This window comes from Arvicola amphibius, chromosome 2 (assembly GCF_903992535.2).
Source record: "Arvicola amphibius chromosome 2, mArvAmp1.2, whole genome shotgun sequence".
Lineage (NCBI taxonomy): Eukaryota > Metazoa > Chordata > Mammalia > Rodentia > Cricetidae > Arvicola > Arvicola amphibius.
In genome coordinates this window covers 127,337,066-127,356,665 of record NC_052048.2, presented here as the reverse complement: position 1 = coordinate 127,356,665, position 19,600 = coordinate 127,337,066, and the positions used below count along the sequence as shown (strand labels likewise).

Genomic DNA, 19,600 nt, shown 5'->3' with positions numbered 1-19,600 from the left:
ATGATCAGGAGTTTGAGGACATCCTTACCCACAGAGCAAATTTTAGGTTAGTCTGGAATACATAAGATTGTTTCTATTTTTAATTTTTTTAATGTAAATGTGGATATAGTTAGTTCAATGATAGGCCCAGGGTTCAAGTCCCATCACTATCAAAAAAGGAAGAGAGACAGAGAGGGAGAGAGGCAGGCAATCATGACCCACAACAGGAGAAAAATTATTATACCCAGGATCAGAAATTATAAAAATGACATTTAACAGAAAAAGACATTCAAATAGTTATTATTTAAAAGACATGATTAAGATATGGAAAAAAATAACTGAAGGGGCTATAGGTCAGGAAGACAATTCAGTTGGTAAAGGGGCTTGCTGCACAAGCATGAGGCTCTGAGTTCAAATCCCTAGCACCATCATCAAAAAAGCCTGGCATAGTGGCAAAGCCCTGGTGAGGCAGGTGTTTACTGGCCAGCCATCAAGCTTAATCGGCAAGTACCAAGCAGTGAGAGACTCTCTCAAAAACACAAAGTACTCAGACAGACCGACACACATGCACATGCATCCACGCACGGCTGGAGTGACAGCTCTATGGTAAAGAGAGTTTGCTGTCCTTACAGAAGAACTGAGTTAGGCAGCACACAGGTACTTTTAACTCCAGCTCCAGAATCCATTTCCTCTGGTCTGCATGGGTACCTATACTCTCACACATACACATAATTAAAAAATAATTAAAATAACACATTTAATCCCAGCACTGGAAGCAGATCTTTGAATTTGAGGCCAGCCTAGTCTACAAAGCGAATGAATACCAACCAGGCCAGCCAAGGCTACAAAGAAGACCATGTCTCTAATAACAACAATTATTGTCATTATTATTAATTAATCTTCCAAGGCAAGATGTGCTCACTGGTACAAAAATAACATGACTGTTATGGGAGTAAACAACCACTTTCTGACTGAATTTGTGGCCTGCTACACTGGAGGGAATTGGTGCCTGGCACATTAAGCCTGGTCGAACACTCATGGCTAGGAAGGTTACAGGCTTTAAGAGGAAAATCTATTACTACTATTTAACCAAACTGAACTGGTATCAACTGCACCTTCAATTTCTATGTTTACAGTAATGAATTACAGCTGCTCTCAGCCTTCATCAGAGAAGCTTCTGTGTGCAGCAAGCAGCAGTTAGTTCAGAGTTTCCTAACTGGTCGGAGTGCTGAGAATCAGCAGGCACTGAGTGCTCAACCCCAAACATGACACCTATATCACACCCTCTAAGGCTCAGAGAACATCACAAAAGGGTGTGAGGGCAGAAAGAATTAAGAAGCAGAAGATGGTGGAAGTGATATGAAATTATCTTCTGGACATGACACAGCCATCGTCCTTATGAACTTACAGCAACTGTGGTTATCCTCGCTTGACAGGGCTGATGGATTGGGGAGGGACATGGTGCAAAACAACCATTTTCTTCAATGATAAAGCCACGGGTAGTACACTGCCCTTTCTCCAGTAAAGAAGATCCCATCCTTACTCTTTCAAAGAACTCCAATTAAACTCAGTGGATCACAAACAAATAACATGAAAATAAAAGTGGCAGGGGCTAGAGAGACGGCTCAGTGATTGGGAGCACTGGCTGCTTGCTCTTCCAGAGGACCCAGGTTCAGTTCCCAGCACCCACATGGCAGCTCACAACTGTAACTCCAGTTCCAGAAGATCTGACACCCTCACACAGACTTACATGCAAGCAAAACACTGGCGCACATGAAATAAATAAATTTATTTTAAAAACAAGAGAGGCATTTGTCGGGAAGAACAGGTTCAGAATGAGTGAGAAAGAGATGAGAAGGTAATGAGATGAAAATTACCAAAATACAAAATATACATGTATGAAGTTGTTCATAAAATATTTTTAAGTGGATGAAGTTTTTAGATGTCTTACAATATGAGTAAACTTTGAAAGCACTTTACTAAATGAAAACAAACAAACAAAAGAGAATAGTTACTGCGTCTGGGGAGAACAAAAAGTCCTTTTTAAAGGACAGTGTCTTTCACTTGAGGAAGTAAAAACACTGTGGAGATGGATAATGGTAGTGGCTACAAACACTGAACATATATGAAACACCACAGAACTTTACACTCGGGTACTGTTACAATGGTAAAAGTTAGATTACATATACTTTCCCAAATTTAAAAAAAAAAAGGAATCTTTTTATACCTAGGGCTTAACAGACAGTTGCTATCAATGTGATTTGTAGTGAATTCATTTTTATTTTAAAGCTATCGTGAGCCATACTTTATCACCCTCTGAGGCTGGAGGGTAGTTAGTAAATGAATTACTAATCTCCTTCATTTAAATGGACGCCCCCCCTTCCTGAGTGAACTCCAGTAAACATCCTAAAAACCAGCATCTAGATGAGCTTCCCTGGATGGCAATACTTCATACATGTCACATGCCACAGATAGGAAAGAACAGCAGCCCACTGTTTCTCCTAGACACCACCTCATGAGATTTTTTTCCTCTGTTGTTAGTTCGTATCTTTTCTCTGTAATAATTTGTAACCTTAAATATAACAACTTTTCTGAATTCTTTGGATCCTTCTACCTAATCATCACACCCTAGGCTAGTCTTAGTGACCCTATAGACAGAAAAACATGTATCACTGTTGGCGGAGGCTGCTTGTTCATTTCCCAGCTGCCCAGACCCAAAATAATCACACAGAAACTATATTAATTGCAATACTGTTTGGCCATACTGTTTAGTTTAAGCGTATTCACATACTCCTACAATTGTTCTAGCTAGCCTTAACTATCAACTTGACAGCCAGGAGTCATCTGAAAGGAGATGCTTCAACAGAGGAATTATCTAGTTCAAACAGGCCTATGGGCATATCTGCGGGGGATTGTCTTGATTACCAATTGATACAGGAGGGTACAGATCACGATGGACTATGCCACCCCTGGTCCGTGGTTCTAAAAACAAGCAAGCCGAGGAGGCCATAGAATACAAACCAGTAAGCAGTATCCCTCATGTCTGCTTTAGTTCATGCCTCAGTCCCTGGGCTGACTCCATACAGTCAAGACAGTTACTTGCAAATGTGAGATGAAATAAAGTCAAGGTAAGGGGTCCTGGGCTGAAGAAGAAAACTACCTAAACATGAACCTGTGAGACCACAGAGAATGAGCCAGCAAGCAGCATTTACCCATGGTTTATACTTCAGGTTACTTCATGAGTTCCTGCCCTGACTTGCCTCAATAGTGCACTGGAAATACAAGTCAAATAAACCCTTTCTTCTCTTCTCTTAAGCTGCTTCTGTTCAAAGTGTTTTATCACAACAACAGAAGAAACCTAGAATAACTGTGTAAGTATTAACCATAAGAAAGCTGACCTGGTAACAGGTCACACCACCCTGAGCACACCCACTCCCACTGATCTCAGAAGCTATGCAGTGGTGCAACACACCTTGGGGATAGGAGGCTTGTACTTTATGGAAAAAGACAAAATGAAACAATCAATGAGTGAAACCAAAGGGGTGGGGACTTGAAATTTTCAACAGGGCTTTAGGAATACTTAGAAACTGTAAAAAAGAAAATCAACACAGATGTTACAATCCAACTTTATCTAATTACACTTAGCATCCAACCACACAATTAAAGAAAAGATACAATATTTCCAAAAGACTATGGAAGCTCACAGAAACTATATAATAAACCATAAATGAGACTATTGCAAGCTATCAGGGACCAAGAGAGAAAAACAGATGCAACGTTTCCTAAATTTATTTGACCATAAATCTTTGAAGGAAAAGGAATCTTCAAGTCCTACTGTTTCTCAAAACACTGAAGAAAGCTGCCTTCACTAATTCTTAGCATTCCTTCCTACTTTTCCTTCAAACTATAACAAAATACAGGAATCAATAAAAATTTCCTTGCCTTGATCATCAGCCAGCATTAGTCAATCTTCTGAAGTACAAGCAAAAGCCCTAAAACAAGAATAAGCTTAACCTATCAGGAAATGCTGGGAGGCCATTGAATGGCTAAAACAGCACAAAAGAAGAAAAAGTGTAGAATACAAAAATCACAAAGGTAAGCTAAGATCACAGCACAGAAGACTGTGCATCTTGATAAGTTTTAATGTGATTTTAAGAAAATATTACCTGGAGCTGGGCAGTGGTGGTGCACGCCTTTAATCCCAGCACTCAGGAGACAGAGGCAGGGAATTGCTGTGAGTTTGAGGCCAGCCTGGTCTACAGAGCAAGTTCCAGGAATGTTACACAGATAGCCAGGAATGTTACACAGAGAAACTCTGTCTCAACAAAACAAAAACAAAAGCAAAATAGTATCTGATTTACTTTAATTCTTTTTAAAAGTTAAATACATTAATTGTGAAGTTCACATCTAGTCAAAGACACTAGCCACCTACTCCACTTCTCTTGTATGACTCCTGTCCATATTCTCTGCAGTTATAAAACAGTTCATTAAAAATTAAGACAAGACCCTAGTGGGGTTAAGAGAACCACAGACTTGTGTAAGCAAGCCCCTATTAAGCTCGTACAAACGCCCTGTTACCACAAATTTACTAATTGTAAAATATAAATTCCAGGGATTTACAAATTGTAATATGTACCATCACCCAAGACTTAAACTCAAATTTTAAAAATTCTTCTATCACCCCTGACCCCCCCACACACACACACACACCTGTGGCTTTTGCTTTAAAAGGGGTTACTATCTCTGTTCTGGGTCATGGTGTCAGAACCCAACCTGCCCATGGCCCTAACTAGTTAGAAGTTCTTATACCACACGGTGATGGAATAAAGTTGCCTCTGCTCAACTAACTTTGGTGGCCTCATCCTCAATATTTGTGCGACTCCTAGACCCAACATAATGTATTTCTTACATATATGAATGCTTTGCCAGCAGGTATGTATGTGTATCTCATGCATGGATAGTACTCATGGAAGTAATTTCATTTGTTTGTTTTCTCTGTATAGCCCTAGTTGTCCTGGAACTCATTCTGTAGATCAGGATGACCTTGAACTCAGAGAACCACCTGCCTCTGCCTCCCAAGTGCTGGGATTAAAGGTGTGCACCACCACTGGCCAGCATGTAATTTATATTTTTTAAAGATCTCTCTGCTTCATCTTATGTGAAGCAAATAGAAACTGCAACCAGTAAGAAGCTCTGACAGTGATATAAGGAAAACTAAGACCAGAGTAGCTTAGACTAGAATTATATGCATTTGCCAAAGAAAAGTGTCCAGGTAAATCTACCTTAACTATGTTGATTGTTTTTGAGTGTGTGTGTGTGTGTGTGTGTGTGTGTATATATATATATATATATATATATATATATATACACACACATATATATGTATATAATTTTTATTTTATGTGTATTAGTGTTTGCCTGAATGTATGTCTGTGCACCACATTTGTACAGTGCCTATGGAGGCCAGAAGTCGGCCCTAGATCCCCGGGACTGAAATCAGACAGTTGTGAGCAGCCATATGAATGCTGGAAACTGAAACCAGGTCCTCTAGAAGAATAGCCAATTTTCTTAACCACCAAGCCATGGTTTCCAACCCTTGGTTTGCATATGGTACTTAGGATTGAATCCAAGGCCTCCCCAAGCTAAGCACTACTACTGAACTACTCCTTGTGTTAAGAAGACAGCCTTTGCTTGGCTCCAGGATACCTTAGTCTTAGAGACAATTTGTCTCCTTACAAGTGTCTCCATACTTCCTTATCACGGCCTCTTCATTTAAGAAATGTTCTAAGGTTCAGGCATGGACACTGTTTTCCTAATCATCTTCACTTCAGTGGTGACTTTATCCTTATCCAGAAAGACCATTCAACTTTATCATCAATAACTCCCAATTGTGTAGTGGTGGTGGCACATACCACTAATGCCAGCATTCAGGAGGCAGAGGCAGGTGGATCTCTGTGAGTTCTGGTCTACAGAGTGAGTTTCAGGAGACAAGATAGCCAGGGCTACACAGAGAAGCCCTATCTCAAAAAATCAAAGACAAAAACCAAACAGACAAAAATACAATTGTACACCTTCCCCTAAACTCAGACTCATAGCATATATCTGGTATAGCAAATTATCTTAGACAAACCAAAATTGAGTTCCTAATCTTCTTTCTCCAAATTTGCACCCCTTAAATGTCTTCCCTGTTTGAGATGCCAGCAACTCCATCATTGAATCTGATCAGTGGTAAACCTTAAGATACCCATGACCTCTCTTTTTCTCAAGAACATTCTCTTCAAGTATGTCAATAAATCCCAATTCTTCCTTCTGGAAGCTAGGTTTAGTGGCACAACTTCCCCTTAGAAAACAGGAAGACATACAAAATGCAACCAGGGCGCTGAGGATATAACAGTTGGTAGACTGGTTGCCTAGCAAGCAAAAAGCCCTGGGCAAGATCCCAAGCACCATATAAACTGTAAACTGGAGGTGGTGGTGCAGTGCAAGCAAGCGATCCTAGCACGGTAAGGAGGGCGGTATTCCAAGGTCATCTTCTGCTACACAGTGATATGTGAGACCAGCTGGAGTTACATAAGTCCCTACTTTTTAAAAAAAAAGTATAAAATTGTGTTAGTCTCGATTGAAAACCTAGAACTCATCTTTAAAAAACCAATCACATGTTTAGCTCAACTGTTAAGATTGCCTGCCTATCAATCACATCCTCAGCACCACATAACAAGTGTGGTGATCCATGCCTGTAATTCCTGCACCAGAAGGTGGACATGGGAGGATCCAAAGTTCAAAGTCATCCTCAGTCACACAATCAATTGAAGATTAGTCTCAGTTAAATGAGTTGGAATGGTGGGAGTTGGAAGATTAGAAACATGGCTCAAGTGGTAAAGGTGCTTGCTGCCGAACCTGACGACCAGAGTTCAATCCTCAGAAAACACAGAGTGGAAGGAGATAACCAGCTGTTATCTGACCCCAAGTATGGTATGCTTTCATATTTTCTCTCATCTTTGATATTTTGTAACTCAAGGTATTTATTTTACATTTATAAAAATTATTTTTAAAAACATTTACTTTACAATGATAAAGATGCTTACTAGCCTACTAGCAGGCAGAGCAGGTGCATGACTTTGATCCCAGCGGATCTCTGTGAGTTCAAGGTCAGTCTAGTCAACAGAGCGAGTTCCAGGACAGCCAGAGCAACACAGAAAAACCCTATCTTGGGGGAAAAAAAAAGAAGAGGAGGAGGAGGAAGAAGAGGAAGAGGAAGAAGAAAAGGAGGAGGAGAAGGAGCAAGAAATGGAGGAGGAAGAGGAAGAAGAGGAAGATGAAGAGGAGGAGAAAGAGGAAAAGGAGGAGGAGGATGAGGAAGAGGAAGAAAAGGAGGAGGAGAAGAAGAAATTAAATAAGTAAAGATGCTTACTAATTCCAAATAGTTCAAACTTCTAAGCTCATATTTTTCTAAAAGTGTGACTCATAAAAATGACATCTCCTACAAGTCCTGTTTCTCGGCTATAAAATGGCAGGCCAGGAGTGATCAAAGCCTGGCTGTCTCAACTGTCGTACACCTAATAATAAGATTATTATTATTAGCTAAAATTCTTAACATACAACTATGTTTTATAAGCTATAAATGATATACAAGTCCAAGTTAGGTGCCCACAATATACCGTAGAAATATTTGAAATGAAACAGAGAAATTTCTGTGTGGGGGGCACCTAGTTCACCAAAGCTCTCTGGCCCTAACAATAAATTTATTTTTATAGTCAAACCGGCTCTTCTACTTACTTGTTACACCTTAAACAAGTTACTCAATCTCTCTCTGAGTCATATCTATAAATGGGTATAATAGCAACTTGGTAGAATAATGTTGTAGGCTACAGATTATACACATATACATGTGGCATGCCTGTAAGACATCTAATGAAGGGTGTCTTAAAAATTATTTCATTATTTTTAATTTTCCCATGAAGGTCAGGAGTTGAATCCCCTGGACCTAGAGTTACAGGTGGTTGTGGGTGTTGGGAATCCAAATCTGGTCCTCTGAGGGAGCAGTATACATTCTTCACCACTGAACTATCTCCCCAGCTCCAGGATTTATTTTAATGTGTGTGTGTGTGTGTGTGTGTGTGTGTGTGTGTGTGTGTGTGTGTGCCTGTGTGAGTTTAAGTACACTCCTGGAACTGGAGTGGCAGGCAGTTGTGAACCACCCAATATAGGAACTAACTCTGTCTTCTTCAAGAAGAGCATGTGATGCTGGCCTTCGATGGTGCAGTACACCTTTAGCCCTGGCAGGCAGGGCTACACAGAGAAACCCTATGTTGAGAAAGGAAAAAGAAAAGCTACTGAACCATCTTCCCAGCCCCATGAAGACTTCTAAAGATTCATTTTTATTTTATGTGTATGAGTATATGTGCCTGATGCCTGCAGAGGCTAAAAGAAGGTGTCAGATCCCTGAACTATAGTTATAGACGGTTGTAATCTGCCACATGGATGCCAGAAACCAAACCAAGGTTCTCTACAAGAGCAGCGAGTACTCTTAACCACTGAGCCATCTCTCCAGGCCCAAAACATTTTTTTTTACTTTTTTTTAATGTGTATGGGTATTTTGCTTATATGTATATCTACACAAACCATGTGCATGCCTGATGGCCACGGAGACCAGAAGACGACATTGGATCCCCAAAACTAAAGTTATAAATGGTTATGCACCATCATAAAGGTGCTATGACTCAGATCCAGGTCCTCTGGAAAAACAACAAATGTGCTGAACCATCAATCCCTCTCTCCAAACCCTCAAAGACATTTTTATTTTATTTTGTTGCCATTCACGTTTTCTTCAGACAGACAACACCACAGAAGCAGATGACAAGGTAGAAATGACTTGTGTTCACTTAAAACCTGCATGCAGAGGGATAAGAAGGAAAGAGAGAAAGAACTGCAATAGCCAAGCAAGAACAGCAGTCTGTTATTATAAGTCTTGTTTGCCTGCTCTTCTCTAAGGTGAAATAATAGGAGAAAATAAAAAATAAAAATAAACACATACAAGAGTTCACTATGGATGGAAAGATGGCTCAAAGACTTGATTCCCAGCACCCACACGGGGACTTACAACTAACTATCTGTAACTCTAGTTTCAGTTTCAGGGAATCCAATGCCCTCTTTCTATGAGCCCTGGGCACACAATGCAGACAAAACACCTATACACATAAAATAAGAATAAAGATTGCCTGCTGGGAGGTAGTGGCACACACCTTCAATCCCAGCACTGGGAGGCAGAGGCAGGCAGATCTCTAAATTCAGGGCCAGCCTGACCTACAGAGTGAGTTTCCAGGGCTATACAGAGAAACTGTCAAGAGAGAGGGGGGCGGGGCATGGTAGCACATACCTTTAATCCCATCAGTTGGGTGAAAAAATATTTTTTCAAAACTTATTTTTAAAAAGTCACTTTAAAACTAAACATCTGAGGGAAATGGAGAGATGTCTCAGCGGTTAAGAGCATTGGCTGCTCTTCTAGAGGTTCTGAGTTCAATTCCCAGCAACCGCATGGTGGTTCACAACCATCTGTAAATGAGATATGGTGCCCTCTTCTGGCCTGTAGTAATACATGCAGACAGAATACTGTATACATGATAAATAAATATTTTTTAAAAAAACTGAACATTTAGCCAGGTGGGGCAAACAGACCCGCATTATTTAGGAGGCAGAGGCAGGCAGATCTCTGGGCCAGCCTGGTCTAAGAAACCAAGTTCTAGGATAGTAAGAGATGTTACAAAGAAACCCTGTCTCGGGGGGGGGGGGGGGGAAGAATATTTGTCTTTTCAAAGAAAAACATTAAGAAGCTCTTACACTTTTTTCACACATCAAAATAAGTCAGTCATGGTTGTATAATACTAACATTAGTATTAGTATTATATGAGACAAGTGGCCTACATAGTCAGTTCAAGGCTAGTCTAGCCTACCAAGTGAGACCCTGTCTCAAAAAATGAAAAATCCAACCAACAAAAAAGGTATTTTAGGAACTGGAGTTGCAGCTCAGCAATTAAGAGCACTTGTTACCTAATCAGGACTGAAATTCTGATCCCAGCATCCACAAAACAAGTGGGGTTTCTTGTGATGCACTTAACTCCAGCTACAAGGAGGGTAGGGACAGTAAGACTGCTGGGCTTGTTGGCTGCCAGCCTACCTGGGAAAGCCCAAACCCTGGGGTTCAAGGACTGATCCTGCCTCAAAGAAAACAGGTAGAGATTGACAGGGAAGGACACTCAGTGCCTTCTTCTGGCCTCTATGAACACACCACACACAGACCTGCACCCAAAGACATATGTACACACACTAGACACATACAAACAAACCTATTTTTTAATATAATGTTGGGGCTCAGAGTTTAAGAGCATCCTATCCACTCCTTCACAGGACCCAAGTTCAAGTCCCAGCATCCACATTAAGCAGCTCACAACCACCTGTAACTCTAGCTCTAGAGAGATCCAATATCTCTATGGACATCTGTATTCACATGCAGACACACACAACTTAAAATAAAATTAAAACATTACAAAAATACACACAATCATGATACTCTACAACTCAAGGTAAATGCCAAAAAAAAAAAAATGTGAGCTTGGACTTAGCTTAGGTTTGTTTCTAACTAGCTCTTCTTTTAGCTTAAATTAACCCGTTTCTATCCATCTATGTGCTGTCCTGAGGCTCTTTCACCTCATCTACGCATTGTCCATCCTGCTTTCCTGCTTCCTCCAAGTCTGGCTGGCCCCCCTTTTCACTCTGCCCGCCAATGCTGCCTATCCCTCCTCTGCCAAGCTATTGGCAGTTCAACTTTTTATTTGGCCCATCAGGTACCTTAGGCAGGCAAGGTGAAACAAGTGTAGTTAAACAAATGCAGTATAAACAAATGCAACATATCTTTATATAGTTAAACAATTCTGTAACACAAATGCGACACATCTTTACATATTTAAACAAATATTCTATTCCACAACATAGCACAAATATAAGCATCTAGAACAACAAACTCTCATGCAGTACTGATATGCAAATTTGCTTCAGAAGGTTCTACTGAAACAGTATGTATACACCATACCCTAGTAATTCTCTCAATTACATAACTGGAAAAATCATAAATACATCCATCCAAAACAAATATAAAAGTATACACAGCAGAAAAACTATTTAAAATTGAAATGCCCATCAGTAATAGAATGGATAAAACAAATCATATTCACATGATGCAGGAATGAGAATAAGTTTATCTCACAACTGCAAAGTTGAGCAAAAGAATTTCAACAGTGTTGAAGCCTTCATGAAGACTTAGCTGTCCTTTTGTCCTTCTCCTGGAAATTATCCTGACTTTAATCTAATCTTCAACCTGTGGGGGCTTTCAGATGGCTAGAGCCCACCAGGTCCCCAAGGAGGCCCCTGCCACTTCTTTTGGTCTCAAACTCTTTATCCACACCCTCAAAGCCTTCTGGGCTGAAGCAGACTCAGGACTTGGGATGAAGTGCTTAGGTTGAGATGAAATGAGGCTGTCTGCCTGTGACTCACTGACCACTTAGAACCTCCCTGTCCTCTCTCCCTGGACTTGTGACCTCACCCTTGTGGCATCCTCACTGCCATCCTGTGAAGGCCTTCCCTTCCTAAGCACACCAACTGGCACTGCCTCTAGGCTGTTTCTGCCATGCCCAGGACACAGTGAGGACAAGGACCCACTAGGGAAAGCAGTGTCCTAAGCTGGATTTGAAGCTGCTTTCTGGCCAACAGTCATGTTCCAAAGTGGGATGTGTTCTTCTGAGAAGTGCTGTGAGTCAAGAGACTAGAATGGACTGGAAGGTTTGGCCATGCTCTTCCCATGTCTCCTAGAGCTGCACTTGCATACTGTGTGCCCCATCGCCTGAGCTGGCCCTAGCCAGCAAGGTCAATGGTACCTGCAGAACAGAAAGGTGAACCCCACTTGTTTCCAGCTCAGGTAGTCCTTGTGCTAGTGATTGAACTCCTTAGAGTCAAAGTATGAGAAACTCATCAGAGCAGCCAGTGACAGTACAGAGTGGATGGGCCGGTGTCAGCAAGGGGGATGGGAGTATTTCAGACTGCTGGAATGGGCCCTGAGCAGCCTGCCTGGGCCACTGGTCCACAGGTCTTTGTAAGGGTTTCCCTAGCAGGAAATAGTTTCAAGTCGAAAGAGAGAGAGAGAGAGAGAGAGAGAGAGAGAGAGAGAGAGAGAGAGAGAGAGAGAGAGAGAGAGAGAGAGAGAAATTGAAGAAAAGAAACTCGATAAACACGCTCCACAAATGTAAGGAACATGGGTAAACTATCACTCCTGTGTTGGGTGCACATCAGAGGACTGTGTCTGTCTGGAGAAAGCTCACCTAGCGATACACTTCTTTTCTTCACAAGTCACACATTTTAGGAAGGTGTTTGAGACAGGGTCTCACTATGTAGCTCCGATTGTTCTGAACTCCCTCTGTAGACCAGGCTGGCCTCAAACACAGAAATCCATCTCCCTCTGCCTCCCAATGTGCAACACCATGCCCAACCATCATTTGTATTTTATATTTAACATTAAATGGGTTCACAAATGGTACCACCTATACTATGCTCAAAACACCTGGCCAGTCCTTATGTCATTTTCACTGCTCTTTAGAATTGAAATATCAGTATCTCTATGAATACATCTACTGTCAATACTCACTACTTGCTAATTTACCCACTATAGTTACTGTCTCGTTACTCTAACAAGACACCTGACAACAAGCAACTAAAGAAAGGGCTGCATTTAGCACACAGGTGTAGGGGACACTTTATCAGAGCCAGGTGCTGGCGGCAGCTGCTCACATTGCATCCCCAGTCAGGAAGCAGAGAGCAACAAGCACTCAGCACTCACCTTTTCATGCTGTACAGACCCCCAGCCCAAGCATGGCACAGCCCACATTTAGGGTGGGGTCTTCCCACTTCAAGGAACCCAACCTAGACAATCCTTCAAGGACATGCCCAAGGCTTGTCTCTTCAGTGAGTCTAGATCCTGCCAAGCTGACAATCAACACTAAATATCATATTCGTTAACTACCAAGCACTATGAACATTCATTTATGTAAAGGTTTGCTGAGAATCTATGTAAAAATCTGTGCTTCAGGCCACTGACATAGCTAGGCAACCAAATTTTGTCAACTTGAGTTTGGTTCCCAGGACACACATGGTAGAAAGAATAAACTCCCACAAGTTGTCATCTTCCCTCCCTACACCCTTCATGGCATGCATGCCTACACACATGCACACACCTGTATACAAACTAAATAAAATGCGCTGGACAGTAATGGCGCACGCCTTTAACCCCAGTACTCGTGAGGTAGAGGCAGACGGATCTCTGTAAACTCGAGGCCAGCCTGCTCTACTAAAACTAGTTTCAGGACAGGCTCCAAAGCTACAGAGAAACCCTGTCTTGAAAAAACAAACTAAACTAAATAAAATACAATAATGAAATAAAAAAACTGTGATAGGCTATTTGTATAATTAAAGCAATTTCCTTGCTTTAAGGAGTGATAACCCTATATATAAATAATAAAAGTACAAAGACTCACTCTTGGTGCTACAGGGTCACAAACATCAAAAAGGGCAAAACATAAAGTAGGTCTCTTGGAGGTATAAACACCCCCTAAATGATGAGTAGGAACTATTCTGTTAAGGGCATTTCCACAGAAGGAGCAGTCTGAGCAAAAGGCACAGAACTAAGAAACAGCATGCTACATTTCAGGAAACAATGAACAGCTGCTAAATGTTGCTTGAGGCTTATGGACCACTATGGGGTGAGCTGTCAAGACAGGGAAAGAAGATAGTAATCAAAAGACTTACTTCAGCCTCATCCAGAAGACATGGGTCAGGGAAGAAATGATCAAACAGGAAAGAATGTAGAGGTGGAATTAAAGACATAAGGCTGGAAAAAAAGTCTAGCTAGCAGGCAATTTAGTTGTCCCTACAGAAAATATAAGAGACAAAACAGTAAAACAACAGCTATACCCATATGGGAATAAATTCCAGTACTCAAGAGGCAGAGGCAGGAAGATCTCTATGAGTTTCCTGAACAGCCTGGTCTACACAGCAAGTTCCAGAACAGCCATGACGATATAGAGACCTTGTCTTAAATGTGGGGGAAGAAAAGCCATAGCTAACCTGAAGAAAAACTATATATACAAAATACTGTGGCCTTTACTCCCAGCACTTTGGAGGTAGAGGCAGGTGGATCTCCGCATTAGAGGACAGCGAGGTCTACTGGACAGTCAGAGATAAGATACACAGAGAAACCCTATCTTGAAAAACCACCAGTCACACTAACCATTAGCCTACCCTAGTATAAGCAGATTTTCTTTTTATAAAGGGTCAAATAGTAAACATTTCAGCTTTATGCTCCACATAAATCTTACTTTTGTTTGTTTTAAGACAGGATCTCTCTGTGCAGTCCTGGCTTTCCAAGAACTCAATATGTATACCAGGCTGGCCTAAAACTCAGAGATCCATCCAACCGCCTCTGGCACAACTAGCTCTTTTTTTTTTTTTTTTTTTTTTTTTTTTTTTTGGTTTTTCGAGACAGGGTTTCTGTAGCTTTTGGAACCTATCCTGAAACTCTCTCTGTAGACCACACTGGCCTCGAACTCACAGAGATTCTACCTCCCACTTGCTGGGATTAAAAGCATGCACTGCCACCGCCTGGCCTTCTTTTTGCTTTTTAAGCAACCACTTAGAAAAAAAAAGCATCCAACTCCAGTGGGGATTCAATCACTCCAGCTTCAGAGGGCACCTGCACTCACATGCACATAGCCTTACACAGACACAAAGATAATTAAATATAATTAAAATACATCTTTAAAAAAAACTTAGCTAATGAACTTTCTTTTAAGGTTTACAGAGTGCACTTGGGATGTGAGCCATTGTTAGTTTGCTGATCCTTGTTTGGTAAGGAAATTTGGATTAACCTTCCTATGAGATTAGCTTTCCTAAAATGACACTTGCACTGTATTAATGCCCTACTCTAAAATCTCCATAGGTGCTCCCTGCATAACACGTACAATTCCGATAGTGCCTAATATTCACAGGCATTTCCAGCTGCAATCTACTATCCCAGGCATTCAAACCAAACCTTAAGAACTGCCCATTCGGGTGCGTTCACTCATGGAGACGGTGGGACAGAACTAATGGGAGATCACCAACTCCAGTTGGAATGGGACTGATGGATCATGCGACCAAACCCGTCTCTCTGAATGTGGCCAACAGCAGGGGCTGACTGAGAAGCAAAGGACAATGGCTCTGGGCTCTGATTCTTCTGCATGGACGGGCTCTGTGGGAGCCTTCTCAGCTTGGTCGATCACCTTCCTGGACCAGGGGGGAGTTGGGAGGACCCTGGTCTTAGCATAGAATGGGGAACCCTGATGGCTCCTTGGCCTTGAGAGGAAGGGAGGGGAGGTATGGGTGGAGGGGAGGGGAGGGAAGGGGGAGAAGGAGGGGAGGGAAGGGGGAGGAGGAGGGGAGGGAGGGGGAGGAGGAGGGAAGGAGATGGAAATTTTTAAATATAAAAAAAAATAAACCATGAAAAAAAAAAGATAAAAAAAAAAAAAAGAACTGCCCATTCTTACTAAATTGGACTACTTACACTTACCTGCTTCTGTGGATGTGTCTTGTTTCCCAACCCAGTGTTCTTTCCTTCTGTTTCTAACTTGACTAAATATCCTTTCAGAGCACAATTAAAATCCTACCCCTGCATGACTCCACCCTCCTCAAAACTTCCAAATGCACTATCTCAATTTAACAGATATTTAATTGCTGCTCTGTAGCTATAATTTACTTCAAATAAATTCTAGTAACGAACTATAGAAATTATCCCTGAAAGTATAGTCTTTCAAATAAATTCTAAATTCACTGAGGGCAGGCAGCAGTTTACACCACCTCAGTCAACAGATCGAACAACATATAACAAAAAGTAAATAAGATAAAGACATGGGTATGAATATAAGTAATAGCTAGTTAACTGAATCAATAGACGAATACTCTTTCATTACATGTGTACAACCTGAATACTAGACAAGACACAAAATGACAATCAATACATTATTTCCTCAGTTCTTTTGTTTCGTGTGTGTGTGTGTGAGACAGGTTTCTCTGAGTAGCCTTGGCTATCCTGGAACTCACAGAGATCCGCCTGCCTCTCCGTCTCAAGTGCTGGAACTAAAGGCATGCACCACCACCACCCACTAAATTCCTCAGTTCTTTAAGGACTAGCTGACTAGAGAAAAACTCCCCAATAGTAGGTCATTAGTTCAACATAGGTACACTATCTTCACACCACAGGTACAAGTTATCAGACCAATTTGTTTTTAGGATACAAATTGGGCTTCTAAAACTAAACTGCTTTAAGTTTTTACCTTAATTTCCTCAATATTAGACAAATTAAAAAAGTTTCACACACTCCAAGAAGAAATACATCTGAACTCCAGTAAGGTATTATGAAGTCCACCCAGATTTTACGTTAGAATATAATTACCTATATCAACACTTTTAAGAAGTATCTATAGTCAGGATTTTTGAACCAGATTAAAGGCTACATCTTGTGTTTGAACATTAAGGAATTCTAAAATCAAGTGTCAACTGCGTCCAATTTTACTGCCAATATAAATGTTTAACATCTAAAAAAATTCTCTCTGGAATATTTGTCCACATTCTAATGTAAATTACAACAAAGGTTTACAACATTTGTAACAAATGAAAAGTGAGTGGCCCAGGCCTTTGATCCAGAACTTGGGGAGGCAGAGGCAGGCAGATCTCTGGGAGTTCCAGGCCAGCCTGGTCAACAGAGCTCAGCAAGGGCTACACAGAGAAACCCTGTCTCAAAAAACAAAAGTACCGCTGCTAGGCAGTGGTGGCCCAGGCCTTTAATCTTAACCAGCACTCAGGGAGACAGAGGCAAACAGACCTGTTAGTTCAAGGCCAGCCTGGTCTACAAGAGCTAGTTCTACGGCAGCTATGAATGTTACACAGAGAAACCCTGTCTCGAAAAAACAAACAAAAGTATAGAAAACCACACTGAATAAATGCCAAAAGATTGCCATGATATAAAAAATGTGACTAATTCTCCAAAACATGGGGGTAGGGGTGGGGGAGACAATGACACTTACTTATAAGCCTGCTGTTTAACAATGAATAATATTAATTTGGTTTGGGGGTTGTTTTTTTGTTTTTTGTTTTGTTTTGGTTTTGGCTTTTTGTTCTTCTCTTTGGTTTTTGCTTTTCAAGACAGGGTTTCTCCATATCCTTGGCTGTCCTGGAACTCGCTTTGTAGACCAGGCTGGCCTTAAATGCACAGAGATTCACCCGCCTCTGCCTCCCCAGTGCCGGGATTAAGGGCGTGGTCCAGCCAATAGTGCGTGGATTTAAAAGGGGCAGACTCAGGAAGGAACCAGAAATTCTGCTTGATTTCCATTTCACCACTGGCCTAGTCTTGGGTGCAGCACTAAATGTCTCTGGTTCCCCATACACTGACACAAGAACAGCTTAACTGACATTTTCAGGTTGTGAGAACTGATTCCAAGTCTCTGAAGTACTTCAGGACCACGAAGTGAACAACGCTGTAGGCATAAAATGTCATCCTATTTAATGCGAAAACTGCAGCTACCTGTTAGCAGCAGTTCTAAAGTCAACCGTAATTCTTTTGTGTCTTAGAAGGGGGCATGTACTTCAGGAGCTGGTCGAACTGTCTCAGAGAAGACAAATAACTACTTTCCAAAAAAAAAAAAAAAAAACAGAAAAAAAAAAAAAAAAAAAACCTCGTGTCGCTATCCAACCCTAGTACTTGCAAAGGAAAACAAAGTTCAGAGCCGGTTGTTGATAAGCCTAGCTAGACTAGAGACCAGCAGGAATCATGGAGGAACTTTTCTTTGTTACCATACCAGAAATGTGACCCCTAAAAATAATCCCAAAAAGCAATCCTTGTCACGAGAGTTGTACTAATGGGAAGCGGCCCTAGCCTTTCTTACCTAAAGAACTGCACATGGTGGTTAAGAGGTTGCAGCCAAGACTTAGGGAGAATTCTCTCAAAACCTAAGCTAACTGGACAGGTAGTCCAGCACTCAGTGCTGAGCGCTGGGTACTGAAGAGGGTCGCTCGGGAAAAGTGCTGATGCCATCTCCAGCTGCCTCTGGATGACAGTAACAATGCAAACCCTGACAAAAGAACTAGGAGGCCACCCAGAGCCCCTCGCCTAGCAGCACCTCTGCCGGAGCCTCCACATACAAAGCGACAAATCCCCGAGAGGCCCTCGGCTGACAGATCTTCCAAGCGAGACCTAGCGTGGCAACATGCGGTGGGGGAGAAAAGTACGGCTTGTCACTCCTTCCAGGGGCGCGGGGTGCCCCGAAGGTGAGGGCAAAGCCTTCGGTCCTCTCGGCCAGTCCCCGACCCGGGGACCGCGCCGGCTCGTCCTTCCCCGCGGCAGCGGCCGTCCGCGAGGCTGGGAGCCCAGCAGCCCGCACTCGTCCCGGTCCGGCCCGGCCAGCACCTCCTCGCCCAACTCCGCGGGCGCCAGGCGGCCCGCCCGAGCGCCGGGTGGGGGAGGCGACACGGCCCGGCCCGCTCCCTCGGCACGCGGTCCGCGCCCGCCGCCCGCCGCCCTCCGCCCGCGTCCCCGCCCGCCGGGCCCCGGCTGCCCAGCTCGACCGCCGGGCGGCCTGGCTCCCTACCTGAGGCGGTGTACCAGCTCCCGGCGTGGCTGGCTTCCCGGCAGACCACTCGGTTGGACATCTTGGTGCCTGTGCCGCCTATGGTGCACGAGGATGAATGAGGAGGAGGCGGCAGCGGCGGCGGCGGCTCCGCGAGGGGACGAGACGCCGCGGGCCCAGCCCAGGAGGAGGCGGCCGCGGGGAGGGGACCGGCCGGCCCAGGAGGAGGAGGAGGAGAAGAAGAAGGAAGAGGAGGAGATGGCAGCCGGGGCTGGCGGCGGTAACAATCACCACAAACTCCGCCGGCCGCCGGAAGATGGGGCCCACGGCGGATTCGCCCGAGCCTCGCGGCAGCCGCGGAATCACCGCCGCTGCCCTGACCGGGCTGCTTCCGCGAGCCGCCCCCGGCCCCGCCGCGCGCGGCCTGCCGAGCCTCCCGCTGACCCCACCCCCGTGACTCCGCGCCCTCTCCCACCCGCCCCGCCCCCACCGCCAGGCCTCCCTCCTGCCGCGCGCCCGCCGGCCCCGCCCCGCGCCTCCGCCCGCCGTGCGGCGCGCTCAACGGCGGAAGCGGGACGGGCTCCGAGCCATCCGGGGTCGGGCGGCCTCGGGCCAGGTGGCGGCGGTCGGTGCTAGCCCCTCCCTCCCCCTCCCCCGTACAGCCCGGGGCCGGGTCCTGAACCCGGGAAGCCCACGCGTCCTTACTCTCCGCGCTACCGGGTCCGGCCCACTGAGCATGCCCAGCGCCGCGGCCGAGCCCGGCGAGGAGGCTCAGCGTGCACGCTCCGCTCTCCGGGGTTTAGCGCCAGCAGAGGCTGGGGGCAGGGCGCGGGGCGCAGGACGCAGCCGCGAGGCGGGGAGAGCCCCTTCCCTCCCCACCCCCAACCCCCGAGTCGCCTGACTTGTCCCCGCGCGCCGCCGGC

General features: G+C 43.8%; 1 protein-coding gene and 1 pseudogene across 2 annotated transcripts in view; both read right to left on the bottom strand.

Annotated features, from left to right (window-relative positions):
* Positions 1–19,504, bottom strand: part of Memo1 (mediator of cell motility 1) — a 96,829-nt gene extending 77,325 nt beyond the window's left edge. Inside the window, exons 1-2 of one of the 2 annotated variants that reach the window (XM_038318378.2) lie at positions 19,383–19,504; positions 18,699–18,776 (exon numbers count right to left, since the gene is read on the bottom strand). In XM_038318378.2, the coding sequence (XP_038174306.1) occupies positions 18,699–18,759 (61 nt within the window). In that variant the 5' untranslated portion in view covers positions 18,760–18,776; positions 19,383–19,504. Of the gene's footprint in view, positions 1–18,698; positions 19,111–19,382 lie in introns of those variants that run through there. The other variant, XM_038318379.2, reaches the window with a different exon arrangement.
* Positions 15,789–15,865, bottom strand: LOC119808616 (annotated as a pseudogene).
* Positions 19,505–19,600: the final 96 nt, after the last annotated feature.